The following is a 21,583-nucleotide window of genomic DNA, read 5'->3' on the forward strand; positions in this document are numbered from 1 at the left end:
CAGCTCCTAGGTGATTTGGAAGCGCATTAGATTGTAGGAGCCAGCTCGGTGTAGAGGGCAGAGGTCAGGGTGTGGAAGGCAGGGGTCAGGGTGCCATGGCTTTATCTGTGCCACAGCCTAGGCTTAGTGAAACCACAAGGAAAAAAATTGGCCCTTCTGTTCTCCGCACCGTGAGCTTTGTGACTGATCCGAGGCAGCGAGCGGGGCGCTGCGCTGCTGTGGCAGGGAGGTCACCGGTGACAAGAACTGCCAGAGACGAGGCCACATGCGTTAATTCATTAAAATACAGTCAGCTACGGAAGGCAGCGTAGGATGTGGTTCTGTTCTTAACGAATTTCATCTGGATGGGGAGACAGATGTGTAAACATGGACTCGAAGGCTGGGGGAGCTGAGATCAGACAACAGGCGCCAGACGCGTCCTAACTACAGCTGGGCGGCAGGTTGGGGTTGGGGGCGGGGTTCCCGGAGGTGGCCTTGAGCCGGCCTTTCAAATGGCTTTGCTTTCCTCTGGGAAAGCTGGAGCTCAGAAGGAGAAGGCCAGGTCAGGCCCTGGGGAAAGAAAAGCCAGGAAGGACAGAAGGAGCCTGTGGGTGATGGGTCTCCCTGGGAGCAGGTTGTCTTCCTGGAGCCCCTGTGCCTGCCACCTGCTGGGCTGGCATTCTGCTTCCAGCTAAGCCCCATCCTGCACAGCTGACCTCAGCCCCTCCCTGCACAGCTGACCTCAGCGCCTCCCCGCACAGGTGACCTCAGCGCCTCCCCGCACAGCTGACATCAGCCCCTCCCTGCACAGGTGACCTCAGCTCCTCCCTGCACAGGTGACCTCAGCGCCTCCCTGCACAGGTGACCTCAGCGCCTCCCTGCACAGCTGACCTCAGCCCCTCCCTGCACAGGTGACCTCAGCCCCTCCCTGCACAGGTGACCTCAGCCCCACCCTGCACAGGTGACCTCAGCCCCTCCCTGCACAGGTGACCTCAGCCCCTCCCTGCACAGCTGACCTCCGGTGGCTTTCCTGCCTCCAGGGCACCAGCTGATTCATCTGCGGAGTGGAGAGCTTGCCCGCAGGGTGGCTGTGGCGAAGCAAGGCAACGTCTGTTACTGCACCTTGAAGCCAGGCTCAGATGTTTCTTTCTGCATGGAAAGTTCTTCCGTAGACAGTGGGACCTTGGAAGGCGGGGGGCGTGTGTTGTTTTGTATGCCACGGCGTAGCATCCGCTTGGCAAGGTGTCCTTTCTTAAGCATTTGTGGGCTTCTTTAAATTCCATGACAATTTTGTGTGTTTGCTGTTTTCTGGGGCGGAGGGGCCCTCGCCAAACTCTCCCAAGGGCCCCTGTCTTCTCTAGTAGGTCAGGACCCACTGCTGGGTGTGCTCAGTGTTTTCCGAATTAATAATGATGAGTGAATAGGTGACGTCTAGAGATAAAATTTTAACTCAGGTTACTGGCCAGACCAGGAAGGTGGGGGTTTCAGGCCCAGGCCAGTGGAGGCAGCTTTGTTAGGGGCAGGGAAGGGCCCTGGGACCAGCAGGGACCAAGCTTGGCTTCAGGCCGTGTGTGAGTGTTTTGCAAAGGCCTGCTTAGCTTCTCCGGGTAGGGACTGTTCCCCCTCTTACTTCTATCTCCCTGCAACCCTTGTGACATCATACAGGCACAGCCAATCTCTGGAAAGTTCCGTCTCTACCTCAGGCCTCTCTCTATACATTCTCTCTGAGCTGGCACTCAAGTACTATGGGACCTTGGCTGGCTTCTGGGGAGCAAGAGATCCATTTCTGAATACTGGATTTCTGACTCCTGGGTGAGCTGGAGTGTGGTTTTAAATACCTTGCTATCTTTAAGGTTGGCTTTGCCAAAAGAATAGGGTGACAGAGATGAATTTCAGTAATGCAATGAACGTTCGACACTTGGAAGGTGACAGAGGGTAGATGGTGGCAGATACCACTTTGTGCTGTCGAACTGTGTTGGTATCGGGTGTGGCCCAAACACCTGGAGGGGCCCCAGAGGCAGCTCAGCCTTCTGGACCCCAGTCTCTGCTCTGCTTGGTTTCAAATCATGTGACATTGGTCTTTTTTAAAGAAAAATCTAAAGAGGCTGGGCACGGTGGCTCATGCTTGTAATCCCAGCACTTTGGGAGGCCGAGATGGGTGGATTGCTTGAGTTGAGGAGTTTGAGACCAGCCTGGGCAACAAAAATACAAAAAAATAGCCAGGCATGGTGGTGCGTGCCTGTGCTCCCAGCTACTTGGGAGGCTGATGTGGGAGAATTGCTTGAGCCCAGGATGGGGTTGGGGTGGAGGTTGCAATGAGCCAAGATCACGCCACTGTACTCCAGCCTGGATGACAGAGTGAGACCCTGTCTCAAAAAAAAAAAAAAAAAAAAAAAGAAAAAAAAAATCTAAAGAACTAAGGCCATGGTGAAGTAAACCTATATTCAAAAGAAGAGTCACAACATAGAACTAAATGTAAACATATACCAACAGTTGGTGGTGGCCGGGGTCTTGTGCAGTTGACCTTGGGCTGCTCAGAGTCCCTGCTCAAGCTCACTCTAGTTTTGTCCCAAACTTGAGCAAACCACTTCTATTATTTCACCATAAAGCTCATACTTTTGGCCAAAGGCTTCTTCGGAACTTATCGACAGTGATGACAAAGTCCCTGAAGGTTTTCTTCTTTACGAGGGAGTGACTGCCATCAGCACAGCCTTCCCTGCTTGTCAGAGGAAGGGCTCTCTTTCCTGTGCTTCCTAGACTTGCCTGGTCACGCCTTTTCTTATTTTAAGGCTAATCCCAAAGGAAAAAACAGTGTGAGCACGACTTGACTGCATGAAATTTCATGATTCTGTTTTAGACAGTCATTGCCTCATCGCCTTGCTGTAACTCATGATAATGCTCCTCATTTGCGGTGATTAAGTTGAAATTTGCAGGCAAAGCTTTAGCATGTTCCTTAAACATCAGAGCTGACCCTGGGTCTGGTCTCAGCCACAGCAGAGAATGTATTTAAGGGCTCCCTTGAGCAGGCAATGGGAGGGGTTGTAGCAGTGGGCTCAGAAGCAGCTGCCACAGGCCATCTGAACGCTGTGAGCTGGTGAGCTGGTGGCCTCAGCTGAGGTTGCATGGCTCCCTCCTTTCTTGCCTAGACCGTGGCTATTTTATGAACAGAAATGGCAGAAATGTCACGGCCCTTTTCATAGCAGACACTGGTTGGGCCTGTGCTGTGGCCTGGAGGCCTCTATGGTTTGGATGTTTGTCCCCCAAAACCTCATGGTGAAATCTGATCCCCCGTATTGGAGGTGGGGCCCAGTGGGAGGAGTCTGGGTCATGGGGGCGGATCCCTCGTGAATAGCTTGGTGCCCTTCTGGAGGTGTTGAGGCGGTGCTTGCTCTGTTAGTCCGGTGAGAGCTGCTTGCTAGGAAGAGCCTGGTGCCCCGTCCCACGCTTCCTCTCCTGCCCTGTGGTGTCTGCAGGCCAGCTCCCCTCACCTCCCACCACCAGTGGAAGCAGCCTGAGGCCCTCGCTGGAAGCATATACTAGTGCCATGCTGTCCGTACAGCCTGCAGAGCCGTAAGCCAAGTAAACCCGTTTTCTTTGTGAGTTGTCCAGCCTCAGGCATTCCTTCACAGCAACACAAATAGGCTAAGACATTGGGAGAACACAGATAATAAATTTTGCAATATTTGGGGAGATGAAGCTGCCTTTACTGTTGTTATAAATAAAGTTTCGGTGCCGCAAAAGAAACAGCACTTGAATATAATTTTTTTTTTTTCTTCTCAGCAAGACAATGTACTTCTATAGAAGGGTGTGCCCTCACAAATGGAGCAGTGGTGAGCGCACACCTGGACAAGGGAGGGGAAGGGGTTCTTACTCCTGATCACGTGGCCCCTGCTGCTGTGGGATTCCCCTATTGGCTAGGGTTAGACAGCACAGGCTAAACTAATTCCGACTGGCTAATTTAAAGAGAGTGATGGGGTGAGTGGTTTGGTGGGATAAATGGTTATGGCAGAGCAGGAAATCGGAATGAGTCAGGGTGGAGAATGAGTCGGGGCCGAGCAGGTGATCAAAAAAGTTGCTTTATGAGGAAGTTAAGTTTAAAAGTAGAAGGCAAAGAATCGAACATACTGACATATTGATTCTTTGAAGAGAAATTTAGAACTCATATCAACACTGTTTTTTTTTCCATAATACAGTGAGAGGGCCTGTGGATTCAGACAGCACAGGCCTGGGGTCCAACTCATCTGCATTCACAGCCCGTCCCGCTCCCTGTTCATTAGCTGAATGCCACTGGGCAAGAGCCTCCGCCCCGTCTCTGAGCTTCTTAGCAATGGGTATAATCATGTGCGCCTCGAAGGCTTGGAGTACGGGAGACACCAGAACAAATACGGAGCTTAGAGTTGATGCTTAGAGACATCAGTTCTCTTCCTTCTACTCCTGGCTCATAGTACACACGTTTTGAAAACCATGCCAGGGATCTGACCTTAACACACCCAAGCATTTAGCTGCAGGGTCATTGGCAGAAAAGCCTCAAGCGGGGATTCAGAGAAGGCTTTAATTAAACTTGGCCTGTGGGGGCTGCTGCCTGGGCTGGATCTGCTGTGAAACAAGAGCAGTTTGATGTTACTAGGAGAAATGCTTGGGGCCCAGGACCATCTGCTGGAGGGAAAAGAATGGGTGTTTCCAGAGAAACAGACCAGCATGGGGGCTCTTCCCTGGAATTCGGGTTACGTGTCCTGGGCTTGCGAACCGGGCACAAAAGATGTTGCAAGTCTTTGCTTTGGGAAGCTGTCAAGGGTCATTGCCCCCTGAGCCTAAACCTCTTAGCACCTCCCCGACCATGCCTTTCACTTTGGTAGTGTCGATAGCTCTTCTTGGTTGTTGAGAAGTTTGGATGAAAAGCTTCAAGTGTGTGTTATAGTTTCATGTTGCTGTTCTTATAGGTCCTTAGCGTCTTACAGAATGCAGATTTCTGATCTCATGGTCTCTCTGGCAGACCTCCACGTAGGCTCATTGGATCCCTCTGCTCTGGGTTTCATGAGGCTGAAATCAAAATACAGTGGGCTGAGTTCCCCCCAGAGGCTCTGGGAGCATCCTCATCAGCCTTGCTGGGGTTGTGGGCAGAATCCAGCTCCCTGAGGTTCCCTGTCCTTGCTGGCAGCAGGAGGACCCACCCTGACCTCCCAAGGCCTCTCTTAAGTCTCTGCCCAAGAGCCCTGAGCTTCAGAGCTCGGCCATGATGTGGCTTCTCTCTTTCGAAGCCTGATTCAGAGTCACACTTGGGCTCTTTCTGACTTCCCTTTCTGCTCCACGGTTCTCTGTTTCCAGCCAGAGAAAGTCGCCTGCTTTTAAGGCGTTGTGTGATGACGCTGGGCCCACCCAGATCACCCAGAATTACCCAGGCCCATCTTAGCATCTGTGGCTTCACTGTGTCTGCAAATTCTGCTTTGCATATATGGCGAGAAATACACAGGTCTCAGGATTAGGGAGCGTGATTCCGGAGCACATCCTGCTCACCACAGGCGGAAGTGTTCACTCCAAGGCCCTGCACGCAGGTTATTTGCAATTAGCACATTCCTAGTCGCAAGTCGATGCTTTAGGAATTAATGGTTGATGAGATATAGGGACTAATTTCAAGGCACCACCTGCAGCAGAACCTATGTTACAGCACGAAGAAACCCTGATATTCTTTATATATATATATTTTTTATTTTACAAATGTATTGGGCACATGTGAAAGTGTGTTATGTGTGTATGATGGATGGTGATCAGCCCACGGCATTTAGGGTGTGCCTTACCTGAGTACAATCCATTCTTGTAGCTTGCAGTCACCCTACTCTCGAAAGAGAATAGTTCATGACACATAAAACTGATATGAAATCCACCTGGGTGCAGGTGGGCTGAGTCCGAAAAGAGAGTCAGCGAAGGGAGATAAAGGTGGGGCCATTTTATAGGATTTGGGTAGGTAAAGGAAAATTCCAGTCAAAGGGGTGTTGTTCTCTGGCGGGCAGGAGTGGGGGTCACAAGGTGCTAGTGCGGGAACTTTTTGAGCCAGGATGAGCCTGGCACAAGATAATGTCATCGCTTAAGGCAAGGACCGGCCATTTTCACTTCTTTTGTGGTGGAATGTCATCAGTTAAGGCGGGGCAGGGCATTTTCACTTCTTTTGTGATTCTTCAGTTATTTCAGGCCATCTGGGCATATACGATGGCTTGACTTGGGCTCAGAGGCCTGACACTGATCTGTGCAGCAAACCACCATGGCACATGTTTACCTATGGAACAAACCTGCACACCCTGCACATGTACCCCTGAACTTAAAATAAAAGTTGGAAAAAAAGACTATGTCAGAAACAGTATCTGCCTGGCGCAGGTGGGTTGTCAATGGTAAGTAGCCCAATAGATGGTTTTGCAGTGTGATTGAGGGTTTCCTACTTTGATGAATGGCTATTGAAGATTTCTAGGATCACTGCTAAAAATTGGTGTTACTTCTAAGGTCATTAATAAGAAAGGATATTGAAATAATGGATCCTTTTCTATAACATGCACAAGGAGATGGTTTGTAAAACCACACACCTGCACTGTCTGATAGAACTTTCTGTAATGATGGAAAATCTCTTCTGTGCCGTTCAGTACAGTGGCCATCAGCCACATGTAACTTCCTAGCACATCAAATGTGGCTCACATGACTGAAAGAACTGGATTTTGAATGTCATTAGATTTAAATTTAAATACCATGTATGGCAAGTGGTTCCTGTGTCAGTGCGACCGTGGAACACATAGACAACCACTACCAGCACCAAACCGCGTGAGGCTCGTGCCCAGCACTGCGTGGTGGGGCATCTCTCTTAGTTAAAGGTCTGTCTTTTTTGCCTAAAGACAAAGTGGTAGAAAAGGATATGAGTGGCTGCAGAGCAAACGGTGGCTGAATTTTATACTCCTGCCACCACTTTGCCACCCTGCAGCTTCTATTAAATGGAGGCAGTTTATTCAACCGGAGGTGAATGTGCCTTTGAAACTTATCTCTATGGTGCCTCCTCTGCAGGATTTTACAAGGGTCTGTTTGTGTTGCTTTTATCTCAAGGTGACACATTTTAAGCACTTTTGAGTAGCAGAGTCTCAACTGCAAATGGAGCTTGGCCAAGAGAATAATAAAAACAGTTTAAGGACGTACTTCTTGGAAGCTGCTGAAAAGGTCCCTTTGCAACTCCCGTTCTCTAGAGAAGCTTGCAGGCACAGGGGCCAGTGAATGGACATCGACTCGTGGGAAGCCTAGGGACAAAGGCTATGGAGAATTTTTCACCCCAATTTAAATTCATTTCTGCCAATTAAGGCAGATGTTTCTGGCCAGGTGTTGTGACTCATGCCTGTAACCCCAGCATTTTGGGGGGCTCAGGTGGGAGGATCACTTCAAAATACGAGTTCAAGACCTGCCTGGGCAACATAGTGAGACCCTGTCTCTACAAAAAATGTAAAACTGTGGTTTGGTGTGGTGGTGCCAGCTGTAATCCCAGCTACTCAGAGGCTGAGGTGGCAGGATCACTTGAGCCCAGGAGTTTGAGGCTGCAGTGAGCTATGATCGTGTCACTGCACTCCAACCTGGGCAACAAAGGAAGACTCTGTCTCCAAAAAAAAAAAAAAAACCAAAAAACAACCAAAATCCCCCCAAACCAGATGTTTCCAAATGCTAGATTTCATCTGAAAAAACAAACTTAGTCTTGAAAACTGTTATGACTTTTGAGGTACCACAAATGGCACCTCAAATATATAAAAATATATACTTATATATGAAAATATTTGTAATGAGGTTGAGGAGTGTGTTCATCCCGTTTGAATAACAGGTTTCATGAGCCAGCCTGCCTGCTGACCTGGATGGCACCTGTTGCAGCGGGACGGATCCTGGAAAGGTCCTGTCTGCTTGGCGGCATCGGCTGTAGATGGCATCACTACACTGACTAACGTTTTCTGAAGATGAGCTTTTAACTTATTTATTTCCCAAAGAGAAACATTTCCAGAGGGACCATTCTTTTCCCCTTTTTTTTTTTTTTTTTTTTTAAGTACTGAGTTGAAGTGTTTTTTATTTTATTTTATTATAAGTTCTGGGATACATGTGCAGATGTGCATGTTTGCTACTTAGGTAAATGTGTGCCACGGTGGTTTGCTGCACAGATCAACCCATCACCTAGGTATTCATCCCCACATGCATTAGCTGTTTGTCCTGATGCTCTTCCTCCCCGCAGCCTGCTGATAGGCCTGAGTGTGTGATGTTCCCCTCCCTGTGTCCGTGTGTTCTCATTGTTCAGCTCCCACTTATGAGTGAGAACATGTGCTGTGTGGTTTTCTGTTCCTGCATTAGTTTGCTGAGGATAATGGCTTCCAGATCCACCCATGTTCCTGCAAAGGACATGATCTCATTCCTTTTTACGGCTGCGTGGTATTCCATGGTGTATATGTACCACCTTTTCTTTATCCAGTCTATCATTGATGGGCATTTGGGTTGATTCCATGTCTTTGCTATTGTGAATAGTGCTGCAATGAACATAACGTGTGCATTTATCTTTATAGTAGAACCATTTATATTCCTTTGGGTATATACCCAGTCATGGGATTCTGGGTCAAATTGAAGTGTTTTACTAAGTTGAGTGTAAGCTTCAGTGGGGTGGGGCTACACAGAATGAAGCGTGGAGGCTGCTGGTACCTTGAGGAAGGGTGTAAATGCTTTTCTCTTCTTTTGATCTCTTTCTCTGTTGAATTTACAGCCTCTGCTACATGCGTGTGAGATGGAATGCTCTGTGTAGGTTATCGGAGGCACACCAAAGGAAAAGATGAAAGACTGTACACGCCAAAGGCCAGCCTGCACCTCCAGTGCCCTCTGCTTCCCAGGGAAGCTGGTCAATACAGATGGAGTGGGTCATGCCCCACGTTACCAGGATCCCTGGCTTCACACATCACATGGGGGTGGCTGGGAGGGAACATTACATTATTGACTTAGGCAGAATGCTTGAGCGCTCTGTACCGGGGCATAGTGAGCTTGCTGGAGCTGATGGGGAAAAAGTTAAGCTGTTTCCAGAGAACCGTTGGTGTCTCCAGTGTTCCATAATGACTCAGCGTATCACGTCGTCGGCAAGCCTCTGCTGTGTGCCCGTGACTGGCCTGGCGCTCCGTGATTTTGCATGGAACAGAGGACGATGATGAAGAGCTGTGTGCAGGGGGAGCCCGGGGCCTTGGTGAGACCCACAGGCCAAAGCCAGGCTGCTTAGTCTATAAGCTGCCCATGCTGCAGCCTCAGCATCTACACCCTTCAACCCACAGCCTCCCCACTGTGCTCAGCCAGGCTAGTGCTGGGACACAGCAAACAGTGCACCGCACAGTAGCATCACCCAGCCGTGATGAGTGGGCCACAATGTTGCTAAGAGCTCTGTGAAGAAGCGATTTTAATTCCAGCCAGTCTGTAGGTTGTGTGTGTGTGTGGCGGTTTAGCGCTGTTTTAAATTCTGCATTGCATGGTGGGGGCGACTGTGGTGGGTGGGCTCTGCACTGTAATCTTTTTGGAGTTTTTCCAGCACAGTCCCGTAAAATTCTCTTTGATGACAGGCCTGTTCCAGACCTGCGCTGCTCAGCAGGGAGACCGCAGGCCTAGGGAGCACACGAAATGTGGCCAGAGCAAAGGAGGAACTGGATTTGGAGTTGTATATAATTTCAAGTAACTGAAGTTTAAATTTGTTAAATACCCAGCTGTGGCCAGTGGCTTCCAGATTGGACAATGTGGGTCCCAGCAAAGACACCATCAGCCCCTGTGGTTCCCTGGGCCACCAGCCTCCGTGGCCACACCCATGGTCTCCGCTGCCTGGTTGTCTGTCCTTCCCTGCACTACCCCGCCTGATGTCCACTCCTAAAGGGAGGTTCCTGAGCCAGCAGAGCTCACTGAGTGTGTGTCTTCAGTTCCCCACTGCACCTCGAGGGCCCCTCTGTCACCGCATTCCCTGGGATGGTCACCACTCGTCTGTCCCCTCCACTGCACCACGAGCCACCCAAGAGCATGTGCACGCTCAGCCCTGGGCACGGCGTCTGCGCATCTGGGAGCTCTGCACATGCTGCTGAATGAATGAGCACAGAAGCAGGTGGAGTTTGTTGAACCAACACTCCCATGACACTCGTCGTGCTCCAGTGCCCTTCTAGGGGCTTTCCGCTGTCAGTCACGTTTGGATACATCGCGGTTGGCCACATGGTTCACTTTGCAGCTGCGGGCTTTGACAATTTACTTGATCTCTCAAAGATGCTTTCCTTTTCACTTGTAGAATGTGAATGATACCAAAATCGCAGGTTGTTCTGACGATTGAAATGAGATAAACTGTATGAACAGTGCACGACATTCCTGTGAACTCACGGTAAATGTTAGGGGGTTCACTAGGGACACACCAGTGAACAAAACAAAACTACTGCTGGTGTGGAGTGTGCATCTAATCCGGAAAGGCAGTATATATATGTGTGTGTGTGTGTGTGTGTATATATATGTATGTGTGTGTATATATATGTATGTGTATATATAGTATATGTGTATATATGCATATGTATGTGTGTATATGTATATGTGTATATATGTGTGTGTGTGTATATATGTATGTGTGTGTGTGTATGTGTGTGTGTGTGTGTGTGTGTATTTTTTTTGAGAGGGAGTTTCGCCCTTGTTGCCCAGGCTGGAGTGCAATGGCATGATCTTGGCTCACCGCAACCTCTGCCTTCCGGGTTCAAGCGATTCTCCTGCCTCAGCCTCCCAAGTAGCTGGGATTACAGGCATGCACCACCATGCCTAGTTAATCTTTGTATTTTTAGTAGAGATGGGGTTTCTCTATATCGGTCAGGCTGGTCTCAAACTCCCGACCTTGGGTGATCTGCCTGCCTAGGCCTCCCAAAGTGCTGGGATTGCAGGCGTGAGCCACCGCGTCTGGACGATAGTAAATACCATGGAGAAGCAGTGGCGTGTGTGCTCGTGTTATGTGGGAACAAAGGCGTGCCGGGTAAGGCGTGTTGGGATGCCTGGGGGTGTGAGGGCTGACCTGTAAACAGGAGGTCAGCGCAGTGTTGCTGAGGAGGTGATTGTCAGGCAAAAGCTTGGAGGGAGGCAAGGAGCAGACACACAGCTGTGTGGGGAAGAGCATTCCTGGCAGAGGGAACCACCTTTGCAAAGTCACAGTGGCAGGACAGAGGGGAAAGGGCCCTAGGTGAGGGAGGTGCTTGGGGCACAGGTGAGGAGAGCAGCTTTTATTCTGAGTGAACGGGGAATGACTTTTGTTTTTGAAAGCTTGTTCTGGGACTGGGCTAAGGACAGCTTGTAGACAGGCAGGGGCACATATGTTGGGGATATTTCTTTACCCAGGAGAGAGACGGTGCCAGTGTCTCTCCTCTCTCTCCCTCTCTGCCTCTGTGAATGTGTAATATGCATAATGTGCATGACTTTTTTTTTTGAGATGGAGTCTTGCTTTGTCACCCAGGCTGGAGTGCAGTGGTGCAATCTCAGCTCGCTGCAACCTCCGCCTCCTGGGTTCAAGTGATTCTCCTGCCTCAGCCTCCCTAGTAGCTGGGATTACAGGCACCCGCCACCACGCCTGGTTGATTTTTTAATTTTAGTAGAGACAGGGTTTTGCCATTTTGGCCAGGGTGGTCTTGAACTCTTGACCTCAGGTGATCTGCCCACCTTGGTCTCCCAAAGTGTTGGGATTATAGGCATGAGTCACTACTCCTGGCCATGTGTATGACTTTGATTGTGAAAGATTTCAAACATACCCGTGGTGGGTAAAAATACCAGATGGTCCCTGAATGTTCCCACTGTCCAGCGGTAACAATGGTCACCAGCACACGGCCCATTTCGCTTCACCTTTGCCCTCATATACTTCCTTCCTTCTCAGACAGTTTAGAAGATAATTCCGGACAGGTACAGTGGCTCACACCTGTAATCCCAGCACTTTGGGAGGCCAAGGAGGGTGGATCACCTAAGATCAGGAGTTTGAGACGAACTTGGCCACCTGGTGAAACCTCATCTTTACTAAAAATACAAAAATTATGGCCAGGCACGGTGGCTCACGCCTGTAATCCCAGCACTTTGGGAGGCCGAGGCGGGTGGATCACGAGGTCAGGAGATGGAGACCATCCTGGCTAACGTGATGAAACCCAGTCTCTACTAAAAATACAAAAAAATTAGCCAGGCATGGTGGTGAGCACCTGTAATCTCAGCTACTCGGGAGTCTGAGGCAGGAGAATTGCTTGAACCCAGAAGGTGAAGGTTGCAGTGAGCTGAGATCATGCTGCTGCTCTCCAGCCTGGACGACAGAGCAAGACACCACCTCAAAACACCACCCCCAAAACAAAAATTAGCCAGGCATGGTGGTGGGCACCTGTAATCCCAGCTACGTGGGAAACTGAGGCAAGAGAATCGCTTGAACCCGAGAGGTGAAGGTTGCATTGAGCTGAGATTGCACCACTGCACTCCAGCCTGGGCGACAGAGGGAGACTCCATCTCAAAAATAAATAAAAATAAATAAATAAATAAATAGACAAATCAATAACAAAGATAATTCCATGTTCTGGGTCCAACGGGCAGGTGGACAGGATGCTGCACAGACTGTGGGTGTGAGGAAGGGATCTGAAGGTGCCACCAAGGCTTTTGCTGGAGTGACCAGGAGGTTGGAGCTGCTCCTCCCAGAGGTGGGAGACTGCGATGGGGCAGGCTGAGGGAGAGCCAGAGCTGAGGCTTGAACCTGTTGGCTTTGAGATTTGATTCACCATCCAAGGGGAGATGTTTTGAGTTGGCAGATGAAAATTCATGTCGGGAAGGCGCTCTGCGTTTGGGGATAATTGAAGTGTGGATGATCTTAGGAGCCATGACTCTGGTTGACATCACCAGGGGATGAGGGCACAGGAGGAGGAGACTCCAGTGAGCCCAGGGGCTTCGGCACCAAGACTCGGGGAAGAACCAGCGAATCAGGATGTCAGGAGCACCTTCCACCCGCAAGTGTGACCAAATCACCCTGGAGGGGCTGTTCCCATTCGTGCTCCTCACCACAGACTATGGAAGTGCCTGTTTGCTTTAAAAAAGTGTCCGTTTCATAGGCATAATGGTATTTTAGAATTAATTATATTCCTGTAATTTCAAGGAAGAGCTGACTTCTCACGTCCGTGGACTGTTTGTATTCTTTCTTTTGTGAATGAGTATAATTCTTAGTGAGGTGTTTTTGTGTAGTTTTTGTCTTTCACCCTGAGGGGTAGAACAAAGGGCTAGGAACAAAGACCACCTCTTGGCTTAGGGGTGGGGAGGCCCTGGGGTCAGGCCAGACTCTCCCCGCCTCCCTTACGGTCTCTTTCCATTTCTCCAAATCTCTGCTTTCTCAACCTCAACACGAGGGTGCTGGGGAGTTGGGCTAAGTCCCATGTTAGGATCCGCCATGGTCACTTGGCCCCGAATCTCCCTCGCTGGACCCGTCTCTGTGGCTCAGTCTCTGCTGGCTCCAGAGTGTGGCCTGGCCTGCGCGTCAGTGGACGTCTGTTCCCGCGTGGGGGTGCTCTTGTGGGCGGGTGGGTTCTGCTGTTTCCCATGTCTCACCAGGGCCTGCCACCCAGGGTCTCAATACGTGTGTTTTGAATGGCTTCAAAGACTATTAAAAGCAAGTTATTCTTTTCAAAATTAAATAATCTCTCCCTTTTAAACAATAAAAGAAAACTTTGCATTTTGTGGCGATAGGGTTTGTATAGTTAGTGATATTTTATTTTTAAATGCTTTAGAAGGAAGCCATGCTCTAATTCCTTCCCCGTTTCAGTGTGTTTATGCAAAGTCCCTTTTTAGCTCAACCTCATTGTGCAGAGGGCACCTGTCAGGTCCAGTTGACAGTACGTCCAGTTCTGTCACTGCCTGACTTTTGAACGTCTCAAACCTTAGCGTCAGGAGCCTAGACAGGGCCTCACTCGCTCCCACAGCCCCCGAGGTTGACCGAGCTGCCCTCTCCTTTCCAGGAAGCATGGCTGATGCTCCGAAGGAGGGAAGACTGACCCGGTTTCTGGACTTCACCCAGCTGACGGACATGGCATCTGAGTCCGTAGGAGGAAAAGTAAGTGGGTCTCTCATGGCCAGAACAAGGGTTTAAGGCATCTGTGCTAAGGGCACAACTGAACAGTGCAGAGACCCTCATGCAAGAATCAACAAGAATCAGTCTGAAGGGTTGGCCTGCCCAAGGAAACCCATTAGCGAGAAAGACTTCCAAAGAATGTATCTTAAATTGGTGACAATTCTCAGCAAGGACAACACTGCCTTAGGTTTTGTGTGTTTCACTAGAGACTGTGGTCCTCTGCTCTGGATAGGCTGACAGTCCTCTAGCTCTAGTTAGATCAGAGGTCCTCTAGATCGAATTAGATCGGATGTCCTCTGGCTCGAGTTAGATCGGAGGTCCTCTGGCTTGAGTTAGATCGGAGGTCCTCTGGCTCGAGTTAGATCGGAGGTCCTCTGGCTCGAGTTAGATTGGAGGTCCTCTGGATTGAGTTAGATCGGAGGTCCTCTGGATTGAGTTAGATCGGTGGTCCTCTGGATTGAGTTAGATCGGAGGTCCTCTGGATTGAGTTAGAGTGGAGGTCCTCTGGATTGAGTTAGATTGGAGGTCCTCTGGCTCGAGTTAGATCGGAGGTCCTCTGGATTGAGTTAGATTGGAGGTCCTCTGGCTTGAGTTAGATTGGTGGTCCTCTGGATTGAGTTAGATCGGAGGTCCTCTGGCTCGAGTTAGATTGGAGGTCCTCTGGATTGAGTTAGATCGGTGGTCCTCTGGATTGAGTTAGATCGGAGGTCCTCTGGATTGAGTTAGATCGGTGGTCCTCTGGCTCTAGTTAGATCAGAGATCCTCTGGCTCTAGTTAGATCGGTGGTCCTCTGGCTCCAGTTAGATTGGTGGTCCTCTGGATTGAGTTAGATCGGTGGTCCTCTGGCTCCAGTTAGATCGGATGTCCCCTGGCTCTAGTTAGATCAGATGTCCCCTGGCTCTAGTTAGATCGGTGGTCCTCTGGCTCCAGTTAGATCGGTGGTTCTCTGGTTCCAGTTAGATTGGTGGTCCTCTGGCTGTAGTTAGATTGATGGTTCTCTGGCTCTGGTTAGATCAGATGTCCCCTGGCTCTAGTTAGATCAGTGGTCCTCTGGCTCTAGTTAGATCAGTGGTTCTCTGGCTCCAGTTAGATCGGTGGTCCTCTGGGTCTAGTTAGATTGATGGTCCTCTGGCTCCAGTTAGATCGGATGTCCCCTGGCTCTAGTTAGATCAGTGGTCCTCTGGCTCTAGTTAGATCAGAGGTGCTCTGGGTCTAGTTAAATTGGAGGTCCTCTAGCTCTAGTGTGTAATGAGGGTCACCTGGAGAACTCATTAAACATAATGTGCAGAGGTGCTGGGGTGCAGGCTGCGCTCAGAAGCAGTGTGTCTGGTACAGAAAGGGAAGGCCCTGTGCCTGCCCCCAGGAAGCTTACACTCTAGCAGGGAGACAGATGTAAGTCCAGACCGGCCCTGTGACTGGCACAAGGCCAGGGTGCTGGGGGAGCATGTGGACTCCAGCCATGGGCAGCCTGGGGGGATTGGGGTGGGAGGGGTGGGGAAGGGCCACTTGAGTGCTGCTGGAGGTGACTCGCTGGAGAGCAGCTGGCGGGCAGGGATGAGGTGCAGGGTGGTTCAGGCAGAGGTGTCTGTGAGGAGAGCAAGGGAGCCCACATGCTCCAGGAGGCTCAGTGTTTCAAGAACACGCCGGGCGTTTGTGAGGAGAGTTGGGAGCATGAGTCTGGAGAGGTAGGAGAGGCCCCATGTGCCCTGGGAAGGCTTCTGAGAGATCTGGAGCAGGGGGACCCTGATATGTCCACCTACCTGCCATTTGAACCCTGGCACAGGTCAACCCCCGCACATCAGGTCTCCCCTCCGCTCTGCCACCCAAACAGCCGGCAGCTGAAACAGCTCATCCTTCCTGCCTTTTGAACTCCTGGGCTGGAGTCAGAGCCTGGGGCAGGGTGCCCTCCAGGCTGCAGTGGCCATGGAGTCCTGGGTTGGGTGGGTGACCATCACAGCCTGTTTTGCTCAGGAAAATCTGGTTTACCTTGTTTTCTGGGTGTACAATTAGTATCACCAGCCTCACTCTCAAAATGATCCTGCCTTGGTGGACAAATGACCAGGACAGCCCACCTGCAGGGTGACCTATGGTGGCCCTTGTGGGAGAACACAGAGGCACCAACTGCATATGTGACCCAGGGCTTTTTCGGTCATTTCTCTGTTTGTAAAAGTACCACAAAACCTCTGGTTCATGAAAAAAAGAAAGTTAGTTTATTTGCTTCCTGAGTGTGAGAAGTTAGTGATCTTACCTCCAGGTGGTAAAGGAGAATCAGGAAAAAGGGTGGGAGGAGAAGATGAAGGAGGAGGCAGGCAATGAAATGGAAGCATTTAAAGGCATCGTGGCTTAACTGCAGATTCTGTCGCTTCCCCTAGGTGATTTCATGTTTTCTTTTTACTTCATCTCATAATGTTTCACTAGGGAATGAAACAAAATGGTTTCAGATTTATGGTTACTTTATCTTTACTTCTTTCTTTCTTTGTCTAGATTTTATTTGCAACAGATGACTTTTTTGCTCCTGCAGAAAACCTCATAAAGGTATTGTAAATTGGCAATTCTGCAACGTAAAGGGTTGATGTAGAGAAATCCATGCAGCCGTGTTGATTAAAATCTATCTGTATATTTGGGATGGAGTCACGTGATGTGCACCGGCAAATTAGCATATTAGAACGTTAGAAAGACATGCAAATCAGCATGAACTCACGCCAAAACATAGCAGAGACAGGGACTGCAGAGAATTCAGGACTGCATTGTTTCATGGGGAAAATTCTGAGGTCCTCAAATACTGCTCTTCTGGCTAAGGTGAATTTCATCGTCTGTGTTGGGAAGAAAACAGATCTATGTCTTGAGTTTTCTGGGAAATGTTTTACCTGCCTAATTATAAAAGTGCAGGACAGCTTATTAAAAAAAATAGAGAAAATGCTGACGAACATAGGGAAGAAATGGCAGCTCTGCTGTAGTCCTGCTCCTCTGTCATACCCAGTGTGGAGATGCGAGTTCTTCTGCGCGGAGAGACAAACACAGGTGCACATCGAGTTAGTGCCCACGTACAGCATGCGTGACTGTGGCTGGGGCCTCTGGGCCTCCACCGTGGGCAGCCGCCATCTGGTTACCCTGGTGAAGTGGTTGCTCTCTGTCTGGGCAGGACCTGGCTGGGTCCAGAGCAAGCTGATCTATGGCCCTGAGAGGGCACCTTATAGTGTTAACTTACCTATTCCCCAGGAGAAAGTGAAAATAAAACGAGAAAGGGAAATGTGAATCGAACTTTTTCTAGGTCATGCAGTTACTAAATGCCAAAGCTCTTACCATTTTACCACAGGTCCGATCTTTGAAATACTGAAATGCATGCCTGCCTTGACCTAGTTGTTCCACAGATTTACATCGTTTGCACAAGTGGGCAAAAAATAGGTAGAAAACATTCATTCTGGTATTGTTTGGAGAGGCGATAACCAATCTAAATGTTCACTGATTGACAGGGAACTCAAGAAATTATAGCTTTTCCAGATATGGACTATTATGTGGCTACTAGAATGAGTTCAGCCTGGCACCGTGGCTCACACCTGTAATCCCAGCACTTTGGGAGGCCAAGGCAGGAGGATCACTTGAGCCTAGGAGTTTGGGACCAGCCTGGGCAACAAAGCAAGACCCCATTTCTGAAAATAAAAAAAATTATCCAGGCATGGCTGTATGTACCCGTAGTCCCCACTACTCAGAAGGCTGAGCTGGGAAGATTGCTTGAACCCACGAGATTGAGGCTGCAGTGAGCTGTCATCATGCCACTGCACTCCAGCCTAGGTGACAGAGTAAGACCCTGTCTCAAAAAAATAAAAAATAAAAAATAAAAAAAAGCAGGCTCTCCATTCACTGGCAACAAGAGAGATCCATGTATATTTTATGAGCATAAAACAAAGTTTGAAGGTGCATACATCAAACAGTGAGATGTGATTATCTGTGAAGACAGAGGTGGGCTTGGAAGTGGTGTGGGAGAGACAGGGTGGGGCACTCTTTCTTATATTTTATACTTGAGCATATGTATATGTGCACACATATAAACACACACACATACATATGTGTATGTATAGTCACACCATAAAATCACATGAGAGAGATATATATATTTCTCCTTTTTGGAAAAAATAACATTACAGATAAATGTAAAGTTCACCTTTCACATTCAACTTGAGTGCCAGTCCACCCCCTCCCTTTCCAGCATTAACACTGTTGTAGGATGGGAGAATGCATTAGTCTGTCGGGGCTGCTAACACAAAATACCGCAGATGCTACCGTGGTAGCTTAAACACAGTGATTTCTTGAAGTTCTGGGGGCTGGAAGTCTGAGACCGAGCCTGAGACAGCAGCGGCTCCAGCATCTGCTGAGGGCCCTCTTGGGATGGCCACCTGCCGGTGATACCCTCAGGTGACAGAAAAGAGAGGGGAAGCAGGTCATCTCCCACCTCCTCCCGATGGGCAATCATCCCATCATGGGGGCTGCACCCTTGTGACCTCATCACCTCCCAAAGTCCTCATCTCCGAATAGCATCACTTTGGGGATTAAGCTTCAACATACGAATTTTGGTGGGGGACAAACGTTCAGTCCGTTGCAGAGAATTCTAATGTATTTTATACACTTAAATACACATATATTCATAAATATATATTTTACATTTTAAAATTTATATACATACTTTCACAAAGCACTTAACATTCTGCACTTTGTTTGGTGGGGGTGGGGCAGGATCTGGCTCTGATCAGGCTGTCAGGCTGGGGTGCAGTGGTGCGGTCATGGCTCACTGCAGCCTCGACTTCCTGGGCACAAGTGGTCCTCCTGCCTCACTGGGACTTCAGGCATGTGCCACCATGCCCAGCTAAGTTTTAAATGTTATGTAGAGATGAGATCTCTAGCTCCCGGGCTCAAGCAATCCTCCTGCCTCAGCCTCCCAAATGACTGGATTACAGGCGTGAGCCACCGTGCCCGGCTCTAAACTTGCTTTTCTCACTGCGTGTTTGTGAATTCCATCTGTGCTGATGCGTGTACACCTAGGCCACCCTCTTAGCTGCTGAACAACAACTGCCCATGTCATCGTGGCCCAATTTATGGCCCCCTTTCCCTGTTGGTACACATTTAAGTTGATGACATTTTGCAGGTATTGAAAACATCCTCATACAAGTGTGTGTGCACATGTGCGGGTTATACCTGGGACTGGTGCTTGGTTTTTCTCTTTTGTTAAGAACACACCTGTCATCACGTGGCATGAGCCACTTTTACAACAGTACGTTTTCCTGCCACTGGTTCAGTAGCGTGTGTCTCCAACTTCCCTCACACCTGCAGTGTCAGTCCAAACACAACAGCAGCAGTAGCAGCAATACACCCGAAACAATCAACCTACCACCAAAACGAAACACCAGCAAGTTTGGGGCCTTGGACGTCTGGGGTTTAAGTGGGAGGTGTACCTTCGTTTCTCCTTCTGGGTTCAGAGCAGAATTTTGCACTTCTTGATGAGTAATGGGAAGGCTGCAGTGTGTGCTATTTTATTTTATTTTTTTTTCTGAGACTGAGTCTCACTCCCTTGCCCAGGCTGGAGTGCCTTGACGCAATCTCAGCTCACTGCAACCTCCGCCTCCCTGGGTTCAGGCAATTTTCCTGCCTCAGCCTCCCGAGTAGCTGAGATTACAGGCGTGTGCCACCACGCCCACCTATTTTTTTTTTCTTTTATTTAGTAGAGATGGAGTTTCACCATGTTGGCCAGGCTGATCTCGAACTCCCGACCTCGTGATCCGCCTGCCTCGGCCTCCCAAAGTGCTGGGATTACAGGCATGAGTCACCGTGCCCGGCCAGTGTGTGCTATCTTTAAGATGTGATTTGATTGGCCGGGTGAAACATGATGAAACCCCATCTCTACTAAAATACAAATATTAGCCGGGCACTTGTTGTCCCGCTACTTGGGAGGCTGAGGCAGGGGAATTGCTTGAACCCAGGAAGTGGACGTACCATGTGCCAGGCACACTTAAGGCTGACAACAGCCGGAGGAGGTAGATAGCACGATGGCTATTTGCCTTTGACAGAGGAGGAGCACTGAGGCACAGGAGGGTGGGTACCGTTGGCCATGGGTCCCCTGCCTGGGAGGCTGGGCGGGTTGGCACACCAGGGAGTCTGGTAGGATCCTTGGTTAGTGTCTTATGCAGCAGCTCCCATCAGAGCATTCCTCCACCCTTGGCCCTGCTACCTCTAGTCCCTTCCTGTGCTCCTGCCTGGGGAGCTTCCCTAAACAGTAACGTAAGATCCTCTTTGCACGACTTGATGGAAACAGGGAAAGTATCCCCACGCTGGGCCGCCCACCAAGCACAACAATTTCTGAGCATCGACACTATTCCAGGGTCTTTCATGTCGGCTATTTCAACTTCAGGACACTCCTGCAAGGATGCATTTACTCTCCTCGTTCTGGAAGATGAAGTGCGCTCAGCTGTCTAAGGAGACTTTGTGGGGCACCAGAGACCATGCGTTCCTCAGGGGTTGCAGAGTGTGCTGTGTGGGTTCAGCTGGACCCTGAGTCTCCAGCCTGCTCTTCCTATGACTTTGGATGGATTCCTTATTGAAGAGTCTACCTGGCCTGCGTGGAAATCTGACCAGCCTCTCTCACTTTAATACCCATGTAGGTTGCTGTTGGCCCACAGAGTGCCTGGCGATGTGGTTGTTCCTGCTGCTATCAGTGGTCAATTCTGTGTGCTGAGGCCCACAAAGAAGTAACATTTCTTTTTCTGGAGATGATAGAAGCGGAGGCATCCCTCAATCTGGAAGGGGCTAGCTGGGCATGAAGGTGGTGGCAGAGGCTCCCCTAGACCCCTTTGCACCGTTCCTCTGGCCCTGTGGGACAGAAGTGGACTTGTTGGAAGCCAGGAGATCACATGAATGCTAATGATTACCTTGTTGTGTGTCTTTGCCCTAGAGTGACAGCCCGTGCTTTAAAGAGCGTGAATATACTGAGTTTGGGAAATGGATGGATGGCTGGGAGACCAGGAGGAAAAGGATTCCAGGTAATAACAATGGCTAGCTCATCGCAGTGCATCTGACGCTGCAAAATTAAAAACAGGGGCTGTTGCAAAGCCAGGGTCTACTTTGGGTCAGCTTTAACATGGGGCCCTGGAATGCTCTGTAATCTTGGATGTCCTTATCTGAACATCAGGCTCTAAGTCAGGAAGGGGCGGCCTGAGCCCGGATCACTGACGTCCCACCAGGCACAAAGGGTGAGAAGCACTTTGTTGGGAAAATGAAAACCCTGGTGAGGTCTGCGGATGGAAAAAGAGTGGTCTCACTGAGCACTGTGGCAGACATTAGGCAGCGCGCATCTTCTGGGTCCTCACTACAGTCTTCTGGAGTAGGTCTCCTTATCTCCGTTTTACCGCCATGGAAACAGATTCCTGGACTCAGCCCAGGGCACACTGCCAGCAAGATAAGCTGGGGACCGGGCCAGGGTCTGTTCTCAACACTGTACCCACT

General features: G+C 49.6%; 1 protein-coding gene across 1 annotated transcript in view; it reads left to right on the forward strand.

Moving 5' to 3' along the window:
* Positions 1-1,692: 1,692 nt before the first annotated feature.
* The window catches only part of ALLC (allantoicase), a 43,526-nt gene continuing 23,635 nt past the window's right edge, over positions 1,693-21,583 (forward strand). Inside the window, exons 1-4 of the mRNA XM_025354542.1 lie at positions 1,693-1,791; positions 13,980-14,074; positions 16,577-16,627; positions 21,033-21,120. Of these exons, the coding sequence (XP_025210327.1) occupies positions 13,985-14,074; positions 16,577-16,627; positions 21,033-21,120 (229 nt within the window). The 5' untranslated portion in view covers positions 1,693-1,791; positions 13,980-13,984. The remainder of the gene's footprint in view (positions 1,792-13,979; positions 14,075-16,576; positions 16,628-21,032; positions 21,121-21,583) is intronic.

Source organism: Theropithecus gelada, chromosome 13 (assembly GCF_003255815.1).
Source record: "Theropithecus gelada isolate Dixy chromosome 13, Tgel_1.0, whole genome shotgun sequence".
In the NCBI taxonomy this organism is placed as follows: domain Eukaryota; kingdom Metazoa; phylum Chordata; class Mammalia; order Primates; family Cercopithecidae; genus Theropithecus; species Theropithecus gelada.